We start from the raw sequence: 21030 nt of genomic DNA on the forward strand, positions 1-21030 counted from the left end.
AAAATATGTATACATGTATGTAAATCAACAGAAATGTAATTATTTGGTATGACTATTTCTAGATTCTAGAAATTTTGGAAAACTTGAACATGACTAAATTCATTGAAAGAGGTTAGGATTTGAGCTGGGAGAGAAAACAGTTTCAAGCTTAAAATTGGACTTATTTTTTCTTTCACTGGAATTTATAATTATTGCAGTCCTATCTGAAATGGTTTCAGAAACATCTTTGAATAGTCTTACAACTAATGATACTATCTAAAATGAAATATTTTCTGTGCTGCTAAGAAACAAAATCTTTGAATAAAATCATTCTGGAATATTCACAAGAGTCTTACTTGACTAGAAAGTTTTGAAGCTTCCACAGCATGTTCAAAATCTGGTCTTCCAATTACAGCAGGCTCTTTATTCATGACACCTTGTCCTTTCTTGTATTCTGCCTAAAATAAATATGTAACAGAATGTTATATATTTCTACTATCTAATATAATGACATTTACATTGACATTAGCCAAAATAAAATATAATAAACTCAGATTCCATAAAAAATATTCCTATAGCTCACCAAATAATAAATGCTGAATGTTAAAGCAGGAATTGATTTTATAGTGGGTATATTTAAATAAACTCAACTGTTTTTGCAGTAAAGTCATTACAAATTTTGAGTCTATATATCCAGTCATCATCATCACTGTGTTTATGGCTAAGTAGTAAAAAAATATATAGGGGAAACTTTTGGATAATTGAGACTTTGCATTTGACATACATATAGTTTTTCTGGTTTTGTTGAGGAAGATAAGCTATAATATGGACCAGTTGACTGACAACCTTCACTTTTAGGCTGAGATATTTGAATATGACATTATAGACAGCAGCATTGATTTCTCTAAAAGAACGGTAACACTGACCATTGTCAGGTCAAGCTTGAGCAATGTCTGCATAGACCCAAGTAATTTATGTAGTCAAATGTATAATGCAAATAAGAAAAAAACGAGATGTCGTTAGTTCAGATTGATTACTTTTACTCATTAACCAGCAAAGTGCCAACCCATGCTTTGTCTCCTGCAAAATAAGAAATTATGTCTGCTCAAAAAAGAGAGATTACATTGCTTATTATCTTGGAGATCTGTGTTGCCATCTTGATGTCTGGTCTGTCAAGCTCTGCATTATACACATGGGTGTCCTGTACATCTCTTCTGTAAGAAATCTGAAGAAAGAGACAGTTTTATTGAAAAAATTAGTGATTTCTTTTAGCTACTATCTTGATATCCATAACACTATTTACCTTTGCCATACCATCTTAGAGCCCCTGCTGACCATAAGTTGCTTTTTTTTTTTCAATTTTTTTATGTACAGCATTTATTTGGTTGAATATTTTATCTACCACCCTAATAAGCACATCATTGTATGTAAGTATGTGTGCAAATTCACATACAGAACAGAAGATGTTCATCACTGTCTTTTACTTGCTCATTACACAGACCACCCCTCCACCCCCCCACCCCCCGCCAGATGCATACAAAAATGGAAAATCACTTTCTAGGATAAGGGTGGGAAGCTCTGCAGCTCTAGCTTTCATCCTTTCAACCAAACTTTCTCTCCCTTTTTTCTGATGACTCTTAAAACGCCCATGTCTAGGAGGCCTAAGTCATGAGCATTGATAGTTTCATTATCTAGGAAATATCATTCTAATAACTCAGCCCTCCAAAAATAAAAGCAATTATATTAAGGAATATTCATCCTCTCAATGTACAATAGATACAATCATACCATAGCGTAGTGTGTGTGTGTATACACATATGTGTATATATATATGGTGTGTGTCTACACACACATATACATATGTGTATATATACACATATACATGGTGTGTGTATGTATATATGTGTATATACGTATACACACATATATTTATTTTGAAATATGTTTCAGATGACCTTGTTCATTTAGATGAATTAAACTTGCAAATAGGAGAAGAGAACAGAAGTAAACTGGTATAATGTCTGATGAACAATATCTCACTAGTCTGTCACTTTTCTGTTTCTCAAGATCAATCATGAACTGAAGGGATACTGAACTATTTGCCAGATGTAGTTCTTTTGGCAATATCATCAGAGAATGGTCCACTTACCCATTACATTATATTCTATTAGAGTTATAATACAAAGGATGCAATAAAACAGTCAGTTAAAATATTTACAAGGCAGAGAAACATAGGACACAGAAATGTACAACTGGACACCTATACAAAGTGCACTATTAATTACATTTTGTACAAAACAATTATTCCTAAAAACCTTACGCAATAGCATCATCTTGGATATTTATTAAAAATTTAGATTCTTGGGATCCATCCCCCACCCTCAGTAACAAAATTTTAGTCAATGGGATCCAAGAGTCTACCTTTTAATGAATTCCCCAATTGACTGGTATGACTATACTAGATAGCATCAATATATCTTGCTACTGTCCTTCCAACCTTGCAAAGTTAAAAAATACTTGTACTTTCTTCTTTAAAAAAAAATATCAAGAGTAAGAAATGATAACACATTAATACTTCAATAGGTTGCCTAACCATATTATTTTATGTCAATGAAACATTAACATACATTTCTATTTATTCTTTTAAGCACTAGCATTTGCCTTACCAACTGAGACTATTTTCTTAAACTATGTTTTAATCATGAACCTGTCTGACAAGTGAACACAGTTTAAATACAATTAGCATAATTTCAGCAAGAACATCTGTTTTATTCAGTATTCCTATTTTCATAGGCTCTACCTTGACAAGTAATTTCAGGTAGGCTTTGTGAATACAGGTAGTTAAGAAAAAACATAAAAATAAACGGAAAACTGAATTATTTTGTTGGGTGAATTTTATATCTTTAGGGATTGAAAATAAATTAATTTCACTGGTTTCAAACAGCCACACATTCATCCACAAGCGATGGCCAATCACCCTCAGTCTACACTGAGTTAAACACAAGCTGTGTAAACAAAAACTGACTCTCAGGTGAAAACAAACTAAAATTATTACCCACCTACAAGACTAACTGTTTCTAGGTTACTACATTCATATGAAAACCATAGGGGGTAAATGTCTTTTTGTTTAGAAAAGAATAAGGGTAAAAATGGAAACCCTTACTTTTTGAAAAGAGCTGCAACCTTTCAGAAATCTGAGCTTTCCATGGGTTACCTAATTATATGCTGTTCAGCCTAATGACTGCGTGAAGAGAGGTGAACAGCACAAAGGCGGCAGAGCAGGACTCTGAATAGGGCCCCATCATCCATGTAAATTGCAAATTAGAGGCCAGCATATGTGACTCAAAACAAATATTAAGATTGACATGAGCTGCAAATTCAAACAAGCGGATACCACAGAGCCACACAGGAGAAAAGCAAAGGAGCCTGGTCAGATCTTTCAGAATATCTTGGCTGAAGGATATTCCACAGGATCAGGAGGGGCTTACACTGAGGGATATTTACAGCAGCAAACTCCTGTAAGGAGAGCTGAACATAGGTTGGATAACAAAAGGGCTGCCTAAGTAAACTGGTCTTCTTTGGCTATCTAATCCATTACATAGGTTTGAGGGAATCTCATCTGTGTCTCCAATGTCTACAATAGCTATCAGCTCCATTCTGAAGTCTGTCTGAATGAAGGAAGAATTCAAATGTTATGCCGCAGAAGAGAGGTTGGTCAGCAGAAGGTCAAAGAACATTAATATTTTATGTAATTATATATAAAAATACATATTTCAAGTTTTAATAAATTCAATCTCTAAATGTCTTTGGATAGTGAATTGGCTTGCATTCTTCAGGCTTCTCTTGATATTAAGGTGTTCTAGAGGATAAAGTTTTGAATAAGAAAAGAGAAGAAACAGGTTCTTGGAAACCATCAACCAGGAAAGGCACAAGCTTGAGAATCACTGATTGATTTTACCCCATTTTATTTACTGTTTTGTTCTCTACTGTATCCTCAGAACATAACAGAGAATGAAGAAGGAGTAGGGAGAAGAGGAGAGAAGAGGAAAAAGAGAAAGGAGATGGAAGACAGGAAGATAATAATTATAACAATCATAATAACAATAGTATTCTCCATTTTAGACCATTTATTATGTAGTACCAGGTACATAACATTCACTGATTCATTCATGTATTTCTCAAATCTATGAGCACAAGGATTTTTAGTCATAGCCTCTGGGATCAGCTGCTGTAGGATGATTTAATTTTGGAAATACAGCTGTTATCTTGAGACCACCCGGCAGAGTTTCTCTGCACGTGAAGTCATATAGAAGCCAGGTGATGGAAAGTGAGGAAGATTCTAGGTGACACTGTGAAGCTGGATCCAGTTACACCTGAAGGTAACTCAAATTCTCCAGTTATGTAAACTATAAACTGTCACCTTTTTACTAGGGTTAACTTAAGGTGGCTTTCTCCCATTCTAGTGAGAAACTCCTCACTAAATCAGCTCCCACTTAATTTTTTTCTGCAGTGTTAAGTCTGTCCTTTATCGCCTTCAATTAAAGATTTTAATTCCATCAAAATCTGCCTTTGAATTTCTTCAAAGACTTCCCTCTACCCCCCCAGCTTGTATTTTCATCCCATTATATTGTCTTTCAATCTTAACTTACTCTCTCCTTATAATTTTTCTACTTCTGTTTCATTGGCCCCTATCTTTTGTAGGACTTTCTGTGTACATATAGCATCCCATGGGCCAGACACTATTCTAAACTCTTTGCACACTTTGATCATTAACTCTACATCCCCTTTCCTTCTGTGCTAGAATTCTGACTCATTTGACCTCCATCTATACACACTCACTCCCAAGTCTGGAAGCAGTATCCAGAATCCCTGTCCTTGTATCTTCATAGGCGAGGCTTTGTTAATAAGAACTCAGACTTTGAAAATGGAAGTGAAAGGCCTAGATTCTTTATTCTCTAGCTACAGCCAGATAGGTAGGCAATGGATTGCCAGTGACTCTGCAGCAAGCTCTTCATATTCAGACAATAGTGGTTTAAAACACAATAGATGAGTATAATTAGAGGAAAGCAAAACCTCTACTAGGACTGTCCTTACAGTGAAATTCAAGCACTGGGAGATGCCAAGGTTGAGAACCGAGGGATGGCTACCAGGATGGAAACCCCTTGGGAGTAAGGACAGAGGAAGACAGAAATCAGACCCAATTGGCCCAGTACTATTCCTTCCCTTGGCTACACAGGTGAAGATTAAAAGGATTCTTGGGAAGAAGAAACCAGAGTGCCTATCTTTTTAAGCTTATGGATCAGAAGTGAATACTGTAACCTATATTTGGTTATAATTTTGAAACACCACTTCAGTCATTCTCAAGAATTCCTTGGGCAGCCATCACAGATTCTCACAGTAGAGGAGCCCTCCAGGTATCATCAAATAGGCCTATGGCCTGACAATTCCATTTTACTGAGACTTATTTTTGTTTGGCACAATACATGTAAAAAACTACTAGAATATTTAATTATAAGTTAATTTTATGAGGCTACAGGCATTTGAAATATAAGTAAATGCAGGATCTGTGTACCCATATCAAAAAACAGAAAAGTTTTCAATCTTCTAAAAGATGTAGTAAAATATGGAGCTATATCTAGAAAGTTTATCATTATTGTCAGTTTATGAAGCTTTTTACAGTTGATAGAAGTTTTCTTTTTCTTAATTACCTTTTATCACCACCATGATATTGTGAAGAAGGCAGAATAGCTATAGCTAACTATTCTCAGAGATGAACAGAATACTAATATATCCATTTTAATATTAAATCCTAAGACACTGTTATTGTAAGTCGTATTGGGGAACCACATAGAGTCACAAATGTTTCTCTAGTATCATTTTACTGATTTATCTTTAGACTTTTTCACTTTCTGATGGAATAGAAATTCTCTCTATGTATAAGTCTTTATTAATGTTAGAAAGTATATATATCATTCTTGAAAAGAACATTAAGTTTCTTGTTTCCCTGCCGAATATGTCTTTCTAATACACATTGAACTGATTACCAATATGGCATGTTGGAAAAGTTTACCACTCCAATTTCACCACAAGTCTATACAGACCGTATTACTTACGAAAAATAAAATGACAGCTTAAAATTTGTTTGACTTACTTTAGAGCGATTGAATTTCATGTCTCTGATAAGACTGATGAGAACTAATAATGTTACTAGGGTTTTTATTCTAACCCCATCTTTAGGGAAAAGTAACAGGATAGAATATCTCCAGTTTCTCTAAGTACATTAGAGAAATTTGGCAGGGGTATATCCCTTAAGATACAAAAGGACTTAGACCGTTTCTAATCAGTTTTTGATTATAGTATCAACAAGAAGTTAGGTAGTTGTATGGGTTCAGGAACCCTTTGAATATGCCCTTCTGACCTAAATGTTTAATGTAAATTTTAGATTGATTTGACCCTTTCGTAAATCTAAGCTCTTCCTTCTGGGGGCCTCCACAGTGGCGCAGCGGTAGACCGCTGGCCTGCGAAGCTGCCCGCAGCCTCTGCAGCACCGGTTCAATCCCCGGCTGCCAGCAAGGGTCCCACATGGCGCACAGACCTCCTCTGCCATGCCCACTGCTCCCCTCAGCAGTGTACTTCATCAGTCTGCCTGTTCTGCTCCCCGCTCTGGCTCTGGTGAATTCTCTCACCCTCCTGCGCTTCTGACCGTACCCAGTGCATGTATAAATAAATAAATAAATCTTTTTAAAAAATAAAATAAAATAAAATAAAAATAAATAAACTCTTCATTCTTTCAAATGAACTTGAAAAATCACACTTAACTCTGAAATCACCATTTTAAACAGGAGGAGGATCAAATAGGGTGAGGATTTTTGGCGTGGTTCTTCTACAGAGCCCTTTACATCTATCACCTCATTTAACACGTGGGAGTTCTGTGAGGCGGGTATCATTATCCAATTTTACAGATGAGAAAATGGGGGTTTGGAGACCTGAAGTAACAGGCCCTAAGTCATCCACGCAACATGTGGCAATGTGACCATTTTAACCTAGGTCCAACTCAGAATCCCTTTCCTATTATATACTACAGTGGAGGAAATCCTAAGAAATAATTTCTTCTTTTTTATGATCATAATTTTGGGGTGGCAGAAGAGGCTACTATGCCTAGAATTATTCTTCTCCGAAACTGGAACTCTCAGTTACTCACAGGGAAAAAAATCAGTTTCCCAGTCACAATGAAATTTCTCCCCCATTTTGTTCTGCTTATTCACAGCACTAAAGGTAGAAGAGAGAGACAGTTCCAAAAGAAAAACCACTCCCTTGCGTCCACTGATGAATGTATAATTATAAAAGGTCTGGCCACAATGGCAACAGAAAATTAAGTTTTCAACTGTAATTGTCCCAGTTTCTTGGTTTTCTAGCGGATACTAAGAACTGACATGATTTTTTTTTAAAGATTTACTTATTTATTTATACAAGCACTGGGTACAATCAGAAGCGCAGGAGGGTGAGAGAATTCACCAGAGCCAGAGCAGGGAGCAGAACAGGCAGAATGACGAAATACATGGCTGAGAGGAGCCGTGGGCAAGACACGAGAGGTCTGCCCCGCCATATGGGACCCTCGCTGGCCGGCTGGGATTGAACCGGCGCTGCAAAGACTGCGGACAGCTTCACAGCACTGCGCTCAATCACCTGTACCACAAGGGGAGGCCCAAGAACTGGCATGATTTTGATGGAAACATGAAAAGGTAAGCAAAGAGGCTGATTTGCATTGTTTCTAGGAAAATCAGATTCACATGTCACAACACATTTTATTTTAAAGTAAATTAAGGTAGGCATAGTGCAAAGTGACATTCCACATTAGGAAAGGGTAATTCTACAAGCAAATTCTCTGCAAGTAAGTTTCACTGGACTGAAGTTTTATGAGACAGTTTTTATTTTTCATTGGAAATGCTGTAAACTCACCTGCTGAATGAAGAGATTTGCTTTTCTTGTAGCTTTCAAGATCTACGTTTAAATTTCATATCGTAGGGACAACAAATGTATTATTCTAAGGGCCCTGACTCTAGAGGAATATCAACTACTTCCTAGGTAGAATACAAATATCATTCTCTCTTTAAATCTGAGTAAATAGTCTTAAACACTTTCTAAATCCTATTATATGTACAAACTTTGCATGTAAAGGTTGAGCAGAGCAGGCAGAGGAGTGTAAGTAAATACATCCTTTTCCCATAAGTACACAGTATTGAATGGAGGAGAAAAGGGCTTTATACTCTATTCCCTCAATCCCTCAATCAAAGACCTTTTAAAAGAAAAGGCAGAGTTAAAATAATAACCCCAGTACTATGATAAGGAACTTCCATATTTGAATTTCATTGAATCACAGAGTCAGAAAGAGCCTCCTGAGAATCAATGTAATGCCAGCTCCCTCCCCAAACCAACACCACTACCTTCCAACCCACAGTGTGTATAGGAAATCAGGGTTTGGGGCATTGAAGCTGTGGAAGTTCAGGTGTCTGAGTATTTCTTTCCTGAGTGCACTGAACCCATTTATCTGAATTCTGATGATAACTTACTTTCTGCCACTGACAAACAAACAGTGACCTTTAAGGGGGAGGCAGGAGGGCGTAAAAGAAAAAGGTGGTCTTGGGAGTTTGATTCTTTAGTCCCATTTTCTTCCTCTACAAAACAGGAATCAGTGCAGGGATTCTGCAATAATTGGAAATGATCAAAGTCTTGGCACAGTTCCTGGTACATGACAGAGCTCACTAAGTGAGAGTTATTATGATTATTATAGTCATTCTGTAGGCAAACAGTTCTTACAAAGCATCCCTTTAAAATGACCTTGCTGGTAATTAAAAGACATGTAGCTTCTTCATTGCTTATCCATCATAAACCATCTAGGAGAAGAGCTTTGGTACTGGCACATGTTTATAGATTTGGATTAAAACATGAAATCTCACTCCGTTTTTATTTAAGCATTGACCTACTGCAATTTAATATTAGATCACCATTGACTCCTGCAAAAAAAAAAAAAAATCACTGCACAGTTGGGGTGCTGGGGATTCAGAGCAGCAAGGCTCCATTCAGTAAGAGAACTTAGTGGCAGGACAGACTCCTTACAAGATCACAAAGATGTGTTAGGTACTTTTCAAAGAAAGGATGTTTTTTGACCCTAGTTGGGCAGACACTATCTTAAGTAACTCTAACCCATAAAGAAGATGACAGACTGTCCCCACATTGCTCCTAGAGAACAGTACATTCATGATGGGGAGACAAATAAGCTTTCCCTCCAATTTCAGGGGAAATTGTTCCGCCAGGTCACCAGGCAAACTGAGAAAATACATACAAGTTTTGATGTACCAGAAATTCATTTCTGGCCAGCTAGCTTCCTTTTTCTTGGCTGCTGCCTTTAAAAGTTATTAGACATCTATTGCATTCTTATTCCCCATGGGTCTAAATAATTTACTTTTCACAAGTATTCCTCCACAAGAAAAAATAAAACAAAACAATAGCATTTGTGAAGGATTCTTCCCTAGGTCATTGATTCCCAATACTCTTTCTCTTCATTCTTCTGCAATTTTAGACTGGAAACCCTGGCAGCTTCACCATCAGGGCAAAGAAGCTCTAGGAAATGCTAACAATCCAACAGGCCAAAATGATCTATATTTATCTTGCTCAGAGCAGAATTCCCAATGTCTGCAAGTGCCTGATATTTTAAAGGCATTCTACAAGGTTTTAATAACTGTTGACAGAATAATTCAGCTGTACTTCTGTCTGAACACTGAGGGATTAAGAGAAATGTAAAGTCCTTTTTGATTTTAAATTTCAACAACATCTCCATTAGCCCTGATGTAGGTTAACCACAATCTTCCAGAAAACAGTAAGCAGTGGCTTCCTTACATTGCTCTGGTGTTTATTGACCTCCATGGCATGCCTGACCTCGGGTGGCTCCTTCATATGGGCATAATCTGAAAATCCTTTTGCAGCATCATGTTTCTGCTTGTAGGCAACCTTAGGAAAGATAGATAATTGTTAGTTTCAGTTAGAAGTAAATTGAATTCCTACATATTAAATTTCAGTGTCTTGCTAGTATTTTGCATATTTGACACTACCACCCTCAGCCAAATTTTCTGAAACCTCTATAACAAGATAATATAAACAATGCTTAAAATTACTGCTTCAGTTTAGACTCCTAATTCTAACTCTTTGTCATTTATGTCAAATATCCCTGACCACATACTGAAACACTCACTTGTATTCATCTAGCTTAATCTTTGCTACCGTTTTGGGAAATCTCCCACATCCAAGAGTTTTTAGGGTCATTTTTGTTCAAGGTTTAAATCTTGGGTAAGTGAAGATGAGAAAGCATACATTGTAAAAAAAAAAAGAAGAAGAAGAACGATGTAAAATATATATAAAATAAAATATATTAAAAAATCTTGGGTAAGTAACTGTGGAGGAAAAGAGCTTATATTCAAAAATATATTGCTCTTTTTTAATTAATTGTTATAATTTTATGTAGGCACAACTGTAATATAACATAATCTAATATAATATTATATCATATAAACTTAAGGAATGTTCCAACCTTTGGGAAAATTCAACATGAAGGCTAAAATTCTCAGCCACGCCAAGACCTATTCTCTGCTGGGAAATCGAGCACCATACCAGAGCCATGCTTTATGTGGACCACACTAAGTTTGTTCCCTACTGGTTTGGAGAAAAAGTGTCAGGATGATTATTTTAAAAGTTGAAGTAACCAAACTCAACAATAAGTTGGAAATCAAAGAAGATCCAGAAGACAGCAAATAACTTATCTCCTAACTTTCAGTCTATTCCATCATTCTATTTATTTCCTTCATAGTTCTTAATACTTTGTTTAAATTTTCCGGAATTAATTTGTTTTGCCTTACTAGTATATAACTGTCCAGTTCACTGAATGCTTAGAATTCAGAATGATACCTAGCATAAAGTAAGCATCAATAAATATTTCTCAATGAATGGATAACTAAAACATCCACTGAATGAATGAGAATAAAACCCTAATAAATTAAGTATTTTAAAATTACTTTAGATGTATACTAAAAATTTAAATGGAGTTGGAATAACCTGATACAAGAGAATAAAGTCAACAAAGAAAAACAGAACAGTGTTCACCAAAAACAAAATAAGATCTAATTTTCAGTGGAAAAAAAATAGGTAAATTTAAAGAAAAACTTTTTTACCAAAATGAGTTCATTGAGAGCTATGTCTGTATCTAATACATCTTTTAACATCCTGTGCATATTACAGTGAATGACACCGAGTAAAAACGTAATAAATGTTTAGTGAACGAATGAATTTATTAAACATGCTCATGAATTTAAACTCCTCACAGGCTTTAATAAACAGAATGAGCCACCCACTTAACAGGTAATATACCCATCTAAAGGATTAAAGTGATACTTACAAAACCAATTTTTAAAAATGAAATCCTCAAATCTTATTTTTAAAGCCATGTCTTACAACTATCAATGTTTAAAACCCTTTTCTAATTCCCCGCTGAGTTTTACTTGAAAACTTTACTGAAAGAGAAGTCACCTTGGGGCACCACAGGATCTAAAACATGAAAGTTCTGATGCAAAATTTTTCCTTTAATAAAACCCAAATCTCCCACATAGCTGCGTCTATTTGGCCATATAGAAAAAGTCTAATTCATATGACAGAACTTCAAATGTAGGAACACAGATGTCAACTACATTCATTCCTCCAGAATGAATGGGTGAATGCACCAAACCCCTGTAGACCCTACAGGGTCTCTCCTCAGTGCAAGCTCCAATAAATCCATCTCTTCTAAAATGTACATGGTGTTCCAGATAGAGTCTGACCTATCCTAATTGGAATTGTTCAATTTAATCCAGGTTTTCATCTCTCATGTGCTAGATGCTATTAATGTATACAGAAGTCACATTTTCCTTTTGATGACTATGTGGCCTTGGTCTCAACTAGTGCCCTGAGTCGGTTTCGTCCTGCCAAGCCCTGTTTCCACATCCAATCCTGTGTATCTGGTTGATTATGAGGGCTCCCTATTAGCACCTTATGTTATTCCAGGGGTAATTCATCTCATTAGAGTCTGTCCATCAATTGAATCCATCAGGATATCTAATTCTGAAGAACATATCTTTACATTTTCGCTAATTAATTATGTTAAACTGGAAACCCATTAAGAACTTCCATTTGGATTGAGAAAGTCCATTTTCTCAGTTCTATTAGATTTCATATTATATCTCTGGGGGGAGGGGGATGGAGTTTCATGGGTGGCCAAGTCTATTAAGCTAAGAACTTCTATGAGATTTGTTCTCTCTTCTTAAATAAAAAGTGCTAACTTATACCTATCTCTCTTTTGCTGGATGACTGGTTAATTTTGTATTTTAGACTATTGTACTTGTGACTATATAAATGTAACCAATGCAGCTGATAATTTGTGGATTATCATAGAAATGTGAGTCATCAAGCACAATTTTAAAAAGCACTCTTTCTTAAAAAGGCTATGTAATTTTCTACTTGCAGCATTAAAATAGTCATATCATTTATAGCTGCTACTAAGTACCATTTTAGAATTAAGATTACATCAAATTGGAGGCAGCTGAACTTCAATTTATCATATTAATTCTCATCCTTAAAGAAGCTAATGGAAAATTATGTCAAGCTAATAAATTTCTGACAAATTTGAATTCTTAGAACTTGTCATTATTGTATGGAATTTTCCTAGATTAATACTATTGTCTTCATACCTTGTGAATTAAGGTTGCCTTAACCCTGGATACCTAACTAGTGGAGGGCACTTGCAGTAGCTTCTATACTTTACATACACACACACACACACACACACACAAAATGTGCCTATTTTAATTAACACATACATGTATTTTATATATCTGGTTGCATAGTATATTTTTATATTTCATATATTTGAGAGCTATATACATTCCCAAATTATAGTATACTTTATAACTACTATATAGGTAAATGTATTTCCAATCCCATAGCATAACACATCCAAAGCTCATGAAGCAGGACCCTGTGGCTACAATAGATAAAAAGCACAGGCTCTCATAAATTTCCTCAATCAGATGTTTAAATAGCCTTTATTACTTTGGTGATAAGGGATTATTTATTTGACCTCTGCCTGAAATAGACCTGGTAAGATCTCACCACTTCAAAATATAGTTCATTCATTTCCAGAAAATGTCTTTGTGATCTTTGCTTTTGAAATTTTTAATGGGGGCATATCTAATAAAATAACCTCCTAAAATCTCTCTCTTTTTTTTTAAGGCATTTTTTCCTATAATATTCTTTTTTTTAAGAGTTAATTTTTTAAAGATTTCTTTTTATTTATTTATGCATACGTGAACTGGGTATTGGGGTCTCTCTGGTGGCGCAGGGGTTAAAGTCTCAGCACTATCAAGCTATTGCTAGCCAGAGCAGCCTGGCCTGCCTTCGATCCCTGGCCAGGGAGCAACCCACATGGCACAGCAGACCTCTCCTGTCTCGCCCGCTGCTCCCCTCAGCAGTGTATTTCAGGAGCTCTTCCTGTTATGTTCCCCACTCTGTCTCTGGTGAATCCTCTCACACAACACCCCTACCCCATGCCTCTCACCTAAAAAAGGAAAAAGAACTGAGGTGTAGCCATAACTGCAAGGAGCAAACTTGCTTAGTAAGAAAAAAGAAGGGCAGAAAAAAAAGAAGGGTAAAAATCTCAGATGTTGGAGCCAGACTATCCATGAGCTAGCTCTGCCATTTATTGGCTGTGTGACCTTGGGCACACTGAACCTCTCTATGCTTCCATTTCCACCTCTCCAAAATAGGAAATATCTCATGGAGTGGTTTTCAGGATTTCATGAAATCATATAAATACATGTGAAATCAAGGAAAGGCACCTGACACGTTAGCAGGAAGAATTCCTGTTTACTATTATTATTAACCTAAAATATAGCATGAAGAATATAAGTTACATAAAAGGAAATAGTTCCTTTGAAAGGAAATGAACATATTCAACAAAAATCACTTGACAAGTATTTATTGACCATGTCCTGTGTGTCAGGACTGTTCTAAGCACAGGGGTTGAGCAGGGAACAAAGCAGATGAGGTCCCTGCTCTCATGTTACTTAGGAAGCCAAGTCAAATTCATATAGTTTTTAAAAAATCAGATAGTGCTGTGAAGAAAATAAAACAACAAGATGATATATTCTATTTTGAAATTCTATTTTAAGAAATACAAGAAATTAAACCCATTAAGTATTCCTTATGTGTTGATGTACTATAAAGGGAAAATTACTCCTAAACTCTTCTAGATTCAAAATGAGTTCACATGATGACAGTTCTTAAGTTTATCTGCAACTCGCAATCACAAAAGTGTCACTTCCACCTGATAGAGGTTCCTTTGATAGCGTGGCATGTTCTAAATTAAAAACAGGATTCATAAAAAAGGAACTTCAGTTGCCACCTGTCTAAGTGATGGAGCACAGATCTGTGGATCCTGAATTTAACCATGGACCTTTATGTGACTTTTAATAGACTATGGGAACGCTCTCCACTTAGAGTATCACACATTAAATCAGACACTAGATTGATATTTACTATAATATTTTAATCTACATAACCTGTCTAAATAAGATTAAAATTTGTCCTATTAACAGCTGTCAGTCACACTTAGAGAAATTGTCACGTGACCAACAGAAATTTGCATCTCTTTTATTTTCTGCAACTGCACCAGTGACCTCTGGCAGCTCACCAATCAGTGCCTCCCATCTTTCATTTTGTATTTAATACCCAAGATAAACAACTACTTTTTTTTAAGTCAAATAGTTTATATTAGGTTGCATGCTTCAAATACATAATTATATGGCAATTTAGGAAAACCACACCTCACTCTGAAGCTGTGTGACTTCTTTTGCAAAGACACTGTCAATTGTGGCTGGCATCTGCTTATAAAGAGAATTGGAGAGATTCGCCTTAGTGGTTCCTTTGTACTTTGCCTGGGAGGAGAGGGAGAAGAAAAGAGAAAAAATAAACATTCTTTTTTTTTTTTTCTGTAACTATTGAAAGAGAATAATAAAAAAAAAACTTTCTTCAGAAACAGAATGAACTAAAAAAGCCTGAAGGCCATTTCAGTCTTAGGTACTGTACCTGATGAACACATTGGGAAGAAAAAACAATCCAATTTATTATATAGAGAAATGAGACATGTGAAAGCAATGACTACTGTTATTTAAATCCATGTCCATTTCTAAAAGTAAACCTATTTGTGTCTGTTGACACTTTCATATGTCTGCTCAGTAAAGACAAACCTAAGAACGAGACATTTTAGTTGCTACAGAAAATACAAATTGCTAGAATTTATTGTCTAGAACCTGAACGCAAAGGACAATTTTCCTTTATTCAAGTCTTCTTAACCGCCTTCCTTTTCCCATGATGAGGGTGGGGGTGCTTTTAACTTTTTTTCCCCTTTTGCTGTCTCTCTGCCTTCCCGCCTCCAATCTGTACTGTCTCTAAAAGATCATTACTCATTAAGAGAAATGCTCATTCACCATTTCCTCTCTGGAAGATTAGGTTCAGAGTAACACAATAGACTGCCCACTTCCTTTTTCTTTTCTTTTATTTTTTTGTTCTGCAGTTAATTCCTTCAGGAAAAAGAATCAATTAATAATTAAGAACACAAAGAATTTCCCTGCACAAGAGAAGTAACAGTTAACACAAATAAACAAAATCACGTTTTTTCCACACTATGTTGACAAGTCCCTGGTATTACTCCACTCAAAGCTCAATTGGAGCATTGATTTATGAAGCGTATATTCTGTGTAAGCCTTAGGTTCCCACCATTCTGAAGTTCGGTATTTAAAAAAGGAAAATTCACTGACTTTCCTCAAAATATTTCCATTTTAGCAGAAATAATCCTGAGAATATCACATTGCTCTTTTCCAACATAATTTATGAAACACTAGAGGTCAGTCATTTACAACACTATTCTAGTCATGCTTAATCTCTTCCACATGATCAGTTCACAGAATACAAAAATGCTTCACCCCAGAAATCACTGTTAAGTTTGTGCTTCATGATACAACATAAACTGTGGCTCTAAATGCTCCCAGAAAGATACTATATGATTTTTCAGCCTGAAGAATAAATGTAGTACATTTTCAATCTGCGATTTCATAATAGGTATAACTGTTGAACTGATCCTACTCAAAAACAATTCAATTGATAACTATCACTTACCAAAGACACCATTATTTTATGGAATCAGCTGGTAATTTTACTTATTTTCAGACTAACATTCAATAATTTATTTACAATTAGGCTGTTAGGAAATAAAATAAGGTAACCTCTAAAACTACCTATTTTGCCAGTACTTTCTACTTAGTGAATAAAAATACTCCTTTTCAAGAGTAATTTTGTATAAATAAGAAAGGGTTGGAATCAAAATAAAGATATAACTAATTATATTATAGTAAAATAAATCAATTTACATGAGTTAACTGACACAGAATGATATAGTATTGTAACTATCAATATTGCCAGCATCCAATTGTGTTTTCAAAAATATTTTTCCTTAACTTTAATGCTTTCATCTACAGATTTTTATCCATATAAATCAAAAAAGAAAATGCAAACTAGGCATTTTACAATTTGTGAGCCTTACCTCAGAAATAAAAGCGCCAATATTTTTCACATGGTTTAGCATAGGCGTGTCAGTCACAAAAGTACACTTGTCTTTAGACTTTTTATACTCTTCTTTATAATGGATCTATAAGAGAGAATAATTTACATTAGGAGAGAATGAAGAAAGACATTGCTCCTTTTTTTTAATAAAATAACTTGAGAAAGACTTTTTAAAATAAATTCAGAATGATGCTCAAAACAAGCAAAATAAAATAAACAATACCCAGCACAGAGCTGTAAACATGACAAGGCATTATAAAGGACTCTTCTAGAGATAAGCAAGGGTCCAGTTACCATCAAGGACCAAGCGCACTAGACCACCATGTCTATGGGTCCTTTGTGACCAGCTTGCCCAGCGTAATTTTTAAACATTCTCTACTTTGCTCACAGAAATGTCGCTTATTGTTACTTTTAAGCCACTGACCTAAATAGTTAAGCCTCTGTTCAAACAGAAACATAACTGCCTGCTTCTAAATTTAAACATCATCAGGACAGATGTAACCAATTAAGAAGAAATTCAACAAACGGAGATTACTATTAGCATCATTACCTATATGCTGGATTAGAGGAAGAATCTTAATTTGTGGTCACACTGGGCTTCCTGCTATTAATTCCCCTCAAATCAAATTACACAATTTGTACTATCCATAGGCTTCCCCAACCTCTCCTTCTCCCCCAACAAGAGTAAAATCTGTCCAGAAAGCTTCTCAAACGATGGAGATCATTCCAGAATGACCCTTTGCTGTAGGTAGACAGATGAATAAGAGGAAGCCAGAGATGTTTAGCTAAAAGCTTGCTCATTCCCCCATCTCTTGAAATCACTAGTAAAATGAGTCACTCCTTTTCTATTGGGAAGAAGCTGTAATTTTCACTCTGAGGAAAGACCCTGCTTGGACACATGAGCTAAAAAGAAATCAAGAACTATATAGAAGGACCTTAAGTACAATCCCATGTCATGCTAATTGCCACCCAATCTGATAACTGGGCAGATGAAACATATACACCTAGTAGAGAGGATGTAGGTAACTTGTTAAAAGTGGTATCACCCTGTAAAAAATGGCATATTTATTAGCCCAAGACTATAAATACTTAGGCTGATTTTAAAAAGTCCCAGTTCACATGATAAATTACATGGTCTCACTAATTATAATCTAAAAGTGAGGTTTAATTGTATATCCTACCTGTTTCATAAAGGATATGACTAATATTGATGTTATACACAATGCTACATGGAGATTTTACCAAATGCAAACCTGACTGAGGGAAAATGACATGACCTGAGGTATAACCAAGTCATAGAAAGTATGAACATACTAAGTAATTTCAAAATACCACATTTCACAGTGTGATACTCAGAGCAAGATCTAGATGCCTACCACACTAAACATTTGCCTTATTCATGAATTCAACATTAGAACATATTTATCTTATCTGAACACTAAATTACTTTTTTTTCTCCTCAGAGATTAGCCATAATTTTAGGTCTTTGCAAATCACCCTCCTCAGTCACTAGTAATTAAACCGTTAATGGCAGTATGATAAATAGTAGGCTATTTTGATCATAAGAAGGGGTGGGGGGAAGCTTCTCTGTTATATAATTAAGTGTGAGGGAAAATAACCTATCATTAGGCTTAAGTTTGGCTCATTATTTTTATCTTTTGCCACCATCTTCTCCCTCTCACATTCACATTCCTCACAACAGTGGTATGTAGTGAAGCCCTGAGTCTCTTGATAAGTTTGACCTGAGCAGAATGTTCGGGACAGGCAGATGGATAAGGCTGAAGTATTCACTTCCTTTGCTCTCCAGGCAAACAGTTCAGTCTCAAGAGTGGTGGTCGTATCTTCCTTTGGTCTTTATTTAAAAGATACATAAACACACACACCACACACACATGTATACCCTCACACACAATTTAACAATATGAATAATAGTAAGCAAATGACCTGAAATTTTTATGTAAGAATGCTTACATAATGTAAGCATTATGTAAGAAGCCTTCCCATACCAGAAAAACAGGAAAAGATATAAGAAAGGGAACTGCACTGATGATGCATTTTACCAAAATCTTAGGTAAAATAAAAATAACTGAAGTCATTTTCTAACACAGTCCAAGTATATATTTTACCACTTTAAGTTAGCCCCATCTATTGGACAAATTACCTTTCCAAACCCTTTCTATCCAACAAGCAGAACCCAAATGTTTTTATGAGAGTACCAGGCTCGAACCCTAAGCCCAGAGGACAAGTTGCTCTAAACCAGAGATGGTTTTCTCTTCCCCTGGGTCAAGACTGGTCTGCAGAAGCCAAAGGTAGCTGTGGGTCTCAGACATTAGTGGAGTCTTCCCAGCAGAGTTATTGATATTTCTGGTATAAAAGAAGAGATTGTGCTGGCACAGCCCTTTGACACTTTGTCCTTCCATCCTTTTCCTTCCCTAGTCACAGGGATGCAACAACAATGATGTCATCATTGGGCAGTAAGCCACCACATTAATGATGACAGAGAAGAAAGAAAGAGCCTGACAGACTAATACTAAGCACTGAACCAACACTGGGCCTCCTTCCTCCAGATTTCATATGTGGGGGGAAAAAAGACTCAAACATTTATTTGTTAAACTTCTGGGCTAGACCATTTTCCTGTTATATGCAGTCATCTACACTGATACCCAATACACAATCCAAGTTATTTTTTAACAGGAAATGAAGAGCAAAGTTGAGGGCTTCATGATCAGTAAGATGTCCTAAACATTTACTCTCTGCATTGACCTCAGCCATTCATCACACCACATCTTAGCTACGATTATAATTCATTCATTCATTCAGGGACGCTTCCTCCACCTAGCCTAGTTTCTTTCTCTTATTTTGAGATTAGCAAAATCTGAATGACTGAAAGTGGATGACAGATGTAGAAATATTTGATATTTCCTCTTACAAACATCCCTAATCAAAAGTAAACCTAGTGTCTCTTCACTTGGCTCATAGCCAAGGCTGAACGCCCAGGTTTTCTACCACAGTCCAAGCTTTTTCTGGAGGGGCAACCACAGAAGCTGATGTTTTCAGCACTGGAAGGATTTACCCACAACAAACAATGTTCATTTGCCCAGAAGATATTCTTTTTTGCAGCCATGCAAATGAGCACTCTAAAAAAGGTTTGAAACAAAACACTGAGTCAGAGGTTTCAAGCAGATGTGACCAAACTTACTCTTCAGAGAAACTTCAAGCCTAATTTAGAAGAAATACAGAAAACATCCTTTTAAACCTAATTTGTTATGACCTCCTGACAAGGCTGTTAGGTCTGTGATTCTGGACAACTTCTCAATATCATCAATAGCCTTGATTTATTTAAGGAACTGATTAGATGATTGACGAACAAGAGAGGACGGGGATATTAGAAATAAACAGCACTCCATGGTTAACAGAAAAATAGGAGATAGCCTCACAGGATCAGGTATCCTTCAAGATTGGGAAATAGGTCCTCCCGGGTGGTGCAGTGGGTTGAGCACAGCGCTGTGAAGCTGTCCGCAGCCTCTGCAGTGCCAGTTCGATCCCTGCTGGCCATGAAGATACCTACATGGCGCAGCAGACTTCTCCTGTCTCGCCCACTACACCCCTCAGCAGTGCATTGAATCAGTCTGCCTGTTCTGTTCCCTGCTCTGTCTCTGGTGAATCCTCTCTGCCTCCCGCACATCTGGCCTGTACCCCAGTTCTTGTATAAATAAATAAAGCTTTAAAAAAATTTGGGAAATGAGTTATGCAGAGGGAAACCCTACCACATGGGCAGGAAAAGCACCAAGTAGGAACTAGGTGAGGTAAAGAAAAAAAAATACAAGCCCACTTTACACTGATCCCCCCAAAGTGAAGCCATTTCTTTATATGGAAAATTCTAAACAGTCAGGGCTCCAAGGACTTATCGCTAGACCAATCTTATTTAAAATTTTAACATATTATCTGGCAGGGGTGCGACACAGCAAAGTCTATTGATGACCCTAACCTCATGGAGAGTGAAATGGCAAACTTAAAGAGATGAACTGAGAAGGTTCTCAAATGGTCGTGACAGAGGTCAGAAAACTGCAGATTAAATTCATTACCAGCAAGGTGAAAATCATTTAAACAACTATTAAAAAATGATAGGCCCTAAGCGATCATCTGTAAGTCAGAAATGAGAACTGAAAATGGCTGAGAAGGGTGTGCAACAGAGGATGAGCTACGAGCTTTCTGCAGCCCCCAAGTGCAGAAAACTAAATATCATCACAAAGGATGCAAAAAAAAAGCAAAATGAATCACCACCCCACCAACTCTTAATCCCAGTCCATCCACAGCTGGACTTCTGTGCACATTCTGGTTATTACACCCTGA

General features: G+C 36.2%; 1 protein-coding gene across 11 annotated transcripts in view; it reads right to left on the reverse strand.

Moving 5' to 3' along the window:
- The window catches only part of NEBL (nebulette), a 376811-nt gene that overhangs the window by 70704 nt on the left and 285077 nt on the right, over nucleotides 1-21030 (reverse strand). For 7 of the 11 annotated variants that reach the window (XM_037510690.2, XM_054695118.1, XM_054695121.1 and 4 more), the window contains 5 exons: nucleotides 16658-16762; nucleotides 14883-14993; nucleotides 9877-9987; nucleotides 1103-1204; nucleotides 336-437 (listed from right to left, as the gene is read on the reverse strand). The exons of the other annotated variants lie outside the window; for them this stretch is intronic. In XM_037510690.2, the coding sequence (XP_037366587.1) occupies nucleotides 336-437; nucleotides 1103-1204; nucleotides 9877-9987; nucleotides 14883-14993; nucleotides 16658-16762 (531 nt within the window). The remainder of the gene's footprint in view (nucleotides 1-335; nucleotides 438-1102; nucleotides 1205-9876; nucleotides 9988-14882; nucleotides 14994-16657; nucleotides 16763-21030) is intronic. 11 annotated transcript variants of the gene reach the window in all.

This window comes from Talpa occidentalis, unplaced genomic scaffold, assembly GCF_014898055.3.
Source record: "Talpa occidentalis isolate TD23 unplaced genomic scaffold, MPIMG_talOcc4v2.1 talOcc4.14, whole genome shotgun sequence".
NCBI lineage: Eukaryota > Metazoa > Chordata > Mammalia > Eulipotyphla > Talpidae > Talpa > Talpa occidentalis.